General features: G+C 34.7%; 1 protein-coding gene across 1 annotated transcript; it reads left to right on the top strand.

Annotated features, from left to right (window-relative positions):
- The first annotated feature begins 3,000 nt into the window (after positions 1–3,000).
- LOC111637001 (casein kinase I-like) lies at positions 3,001–3,957 on the top strand. The gene has a single exon (XM_023382404.1). It carries the CDS (start codon positions 3,001–3,003, stop codon positions 3,955–3,957), a length of 957 nt encoding a protein of 318 aa, XP_023238172.1.
- Positions 3,958–4,278: the final 321 nt, after the last annotated feature.

Genomic DNA, 4,278 nt, shown 5'->3' with positions numbered 1-4,278 from the left:
TGTGCTACAAACTTTTGACTGGCCTATGTTGTATAAGTGCTGAATGACTCAGCAGGGCAGCCTTCAGATTAGCACTAATTTTAACTATTATGATAAATAAAACTTTGTTTTTATATTGGAACATGGTGTATACAGTTTAAAATATTTAAATACTTCTCACCTGTTAACGTGTAATAATCATGCTATCACATGTTTACAAAAACCAGACAGCCCCGCATTGCACGTGCATTCTCCCTGTAATTAAGATGTATTAAAATGCCAATACTGTATTTGACATTGCAACACTAAAGCAATATGAACTTTGGTGTTGTTGTTAGAGTTTAATCCACAAAATACGATGTGTCCAGCATCCAAAACGGCTTCACCTTCTACAAGACAACGTTTCCTGTCGCCGTTAGTCTAGAATTTGACATAAATTCAATGATTTGTTCTCAATTTGGTCCTCGCAGTAGTCGTCACCGACGGAAACTAAATCGGCTCAGGCACTGAACAAGCACGTGGTCGTTCCCTTATCCTGTTTCGGCAGCCATCTTGGCTCAAAAACAGCGCCATCTGTCGGATTTGGCGCTTGCCTATATTCAACGGTTGACTCAATGGTGAGAGAACAACGTTTCTAAATGGACCGTTGAGTTCTCCGTTGAGACTAGTGACGTCAGCGCTGTTTCACCGTCGAGCTCAACCGTCTGAACGACCTGAAAGACCGTTGAGTACTCAACAAACTAACATGGCGACTTCCATGAAAAAGTAAATTTCGCTTATAGAAACTATCCATTCGCTGCTGTAATAGCGGGCAGATTAATGAACGAATTGAATATGATAAAACATGTGATTGCGCGATTATGTTGGATAATTTGGTCAATATTGAAATGTTAAGATTTTTTTCATTTGTCCAAAATTGATTACGACCGATATTTAGCCCTCTAATTCTTCCTAATAATATAAATATTCAATTAAAATTATTAAAGCAAGACTCGGTACACAAGAAAATGATACAGATATGGGTTCATTTGAATAAAAGGATTTATTCGAATAATGGTTAAGCGAGTTACTTTAATTATTTAGCAAAACAGACACAATCGCCACCTTCTCGTTGCTTATGTCAGCCATCTTGAAAAGCTACCTCTCAACGAAACCGTTTCTTTTTTCTGCAAAAGTGTGACGTCAGATCGTTCAACGGAGAGACTCAACGAAAAATTCACTGTCGAGTCAAACGTACAGACAGAGTGTAGATCAGTGTTTCTCAACCTCTAACGAAACGTCACCCCCTTCAATAAAACCGTTACGTAGTATCGCCTCCTTCACTACAAAATTCTGGTGCCCAGGGACAAGGCTAACGCCAAATGCGTACTGCATCGAATAGACTAGTGATTAGTATAATGTTATTTGTTTAATTATTGTACGATATAACGAATAAAATATCTAATTATTCTTAATATAATGTTTTACTATATCGCCCAGAAAATTGTTTTTCGCCCCCAAAATATAAATTGTTACTAATCGCCCCCTCAACATGGAAAAACGCCCACGCGGGGCGATATCGTCCCCGTTGAGAAACACTGGTATAGATTAACTGGTCTTTCGACTACCTATTTTCGTTAGTGGCTAAAATCAACTAGAGACAAATGTTACCACCAGGGGCACTGCAATCACTACAAGAGTAGGTGGGCATAGGCTGTATATTATTCCGTTAAACATTCATATAAATTAAAAGATCTCATTTAGGTTAAGGCTTTTATGTTTAACTCGTTTGACGTTACGAACGTACCCATTATTAAAGAAACTCGACTTCTATTGTATTATTTTAAATGCGGTTTTTTGCGTTTTTGACTGCGATTAAATAGAGTATTCCATGAGAATGCACATTATGAAGGGTTTTTGGATATTCTACTCCCCCAGGGAAGAGGAGGACAGAATTAGTTTTAGTCAGTATAAAGTGTAAGTAATAAAGAAGGAAAGTAAATAGTGGCACATNTTAGAACCATGAATGAAATTTGATTAAAAAAATCCCATTAAAAAACAATTAAGCGTTAATCGTGCGTCATTAAAGGTAAATTAAAATCGCAATAAATTTTTTTTGCGCGGGAAAAAATTTTTGAAAAAATTTGGAGACTTAAAATCATTAAAAAATCTAAAAAAAAAACATTTTTCAGAGGGCCCAAACGACCGCGTTTTATGTAACGCTATAGAACTTTTCCGTGTTACCTCGTGCTTGAGGCTTAAAGTGTTTTTAGTAAACAGAAATTCACTTATTAGATCATCGTTGAACTTGCATTGTCTTTTCTTGCTCATTATGTCAAAAATAGTCTACTAAAAAATAATGTAATTTAAAATTATATTATATTGTAATTTTTCGTCTGTCCTATGTTGCCGGNATCATCGTTAAACTTGCATTGTCTTTTCTTGCTCATTATGTCAAAAATAGTCTACTAAAAAATAATGTAATTTAAAATTATATTATATTGTAATTTTTCGTCTGTCCTATGTTGCCGGAGTCCCAGCAAAGAATGCTCGTTGTTCACCAAGGACTTTAAACTACAAGGATAGCCAGATCCCGTTTATTTGTTAGCGTGACCTTGGATCTATGTGACGTCACAGCAAGCCCTCTACTTCAACATGACAGATTTTTCAAATAACAAAATACGATAAAATATTAAATCATTTCTTAATTAATTATTAAATTACTACTAAATGTAAANTCATTATGTCAAAAATAGTCTACTAAAAAATAATGTAATTTAAAATTATATTATATTGTAATTTTTCGTCTGTCCTATGTTGCTGGAGTCCCAGTGTTGTTCACCAAAGACTTTAAACTACAAGGATAGCCAGATCCCGTACATTTCTTAGCGTGACCTTGGATCTATGTGACGTCACAGCAAGCCCTCTACTTCAACATAACAGATCTTTCGAATAACAAAATACGATAAAATATTAAATCATTTCTTAATTAATTATTAAATTACTACTAAATGTAAACTACCGTAGAATTTTCGGATNGAAATGGATAGCGCCAATAGTTCACCCATGAAGAAATTCATCGTCGGTGGGAAGTATAAACTCATACGTAAGCTAGGAAGTGGTTCGTTCGGAGACGTTTATCATGGCATCGACATCACAAATGGAGAAGGTGTTGCTGTAAAATTGTCAAGAAAAGCAAAGCGTTATCAATTACTCTACGAAAAGAAATTATATGAAATTATTCGAGGAGCTGCCGGTATACCACGTGTTCGATGGTATGGACAAGAAAGTGATTATAACGCTCTAGTCATGGACATTCTTGGGCCAAGTTTAGAAGATCTTTTTACATTCTGTTCACACCGTTTTACTATGAAAACAGTGTTAATGCTGGCTGATCAGATGATTGAACGAATTGAATATGTTCACAACAAGAATTTAATTCATCGAGACATTAAACCAAATAACTTTCTTATGGGAATCGGAAGACATCGCATTATGCTATATCTCATAGACTTTGGTTTAGCAAAACAATATATTCGCAGAAGAAAACATATACCTTATCGTGAGAATAGAAAATTGACTGGTACTATCAGATATATCAGCATTAATACCCATTTGGGTATCGAACAAAGTCGTAGGGACGATATGGAGTCGATTGGATATGTCTTAATGTACTTTAATCGCGGAAGTCTACCGTGGCAAGGTTTGGAAGTAGCAACCGAAACAGAGAGATACGAAAAAATACGTGAACTAAAAATGTCGATACCAGTAGAAGTTCTTTGTAATGGATTTCCGGCCGAATTTGCGACGTACTTGAATTACTGTCGACGTCTCCGCTTTGATGAAACTCCAGATTATACTTACCTGAGGCAATTATTTAGCAATTTATTTCGCACACTGAATTATGAATACGACTACGTATTCGATTGGGACAATGTTAATTTAATTAATTTAATTAAGCAAAAACCGAAGGCCGACCAGTCGGCAGTAGCAAATTGATGTTTTTTTGAATGGGCTTCGTTTTATCTTAATATGTGTTGCTCGTTTGTAATGTACATATCTTTTAATTAAACTGTAAATGTTTAAATTCATCTAATAACTTTTGTAAACTCTTTAAGAATTAAAAATTTTATTTCGTTAATGTTCATTATTGAAAGTAGCCAAGATATATTTTATAGAATTTTCTCAGTCATTGCTATAATCTCATGGAAAGACTTAGGAATGCGTTAAATCTTTAAGAAAGAAATAAAAATTAGGTATTAGTTTAATTAATGTCACAAAGAAAGACTACAATAATATCAGTGTCAATTAATTTGATGG

The sequence above is a fragment of the Centruroides sculpturatus genome, unplaced genomic scaffold (assembly GCF_000671375.1).
Source record: "Centruroides sculpturatus isolate CEXI.00-Female unplaced genomic scaffold, Cexi_2.0 scaffold927, whole genome shotgun sequence".
Lineage (NCBI taxonomy): Eukaryota > Metazoa > Arthropoda > Arachnida > Scorpiones > Buthidae > Centruroides > Centruroides sculpturatus.
Note: the sequence above shows the minus strand (reverse complement) of the source record. Positions and strands in the feature narration are given on the sequence as shown.

Bases quoted from the DNA above. Each gene is read 5' to 3' on its own strand.
- LOC111637001 (XM_023382404.1), top strand. From the start codon at position 3,001: ATGGATAGCGCCAATAGTTCACCCATGAAGAAATTCATCGTCGGTGGG.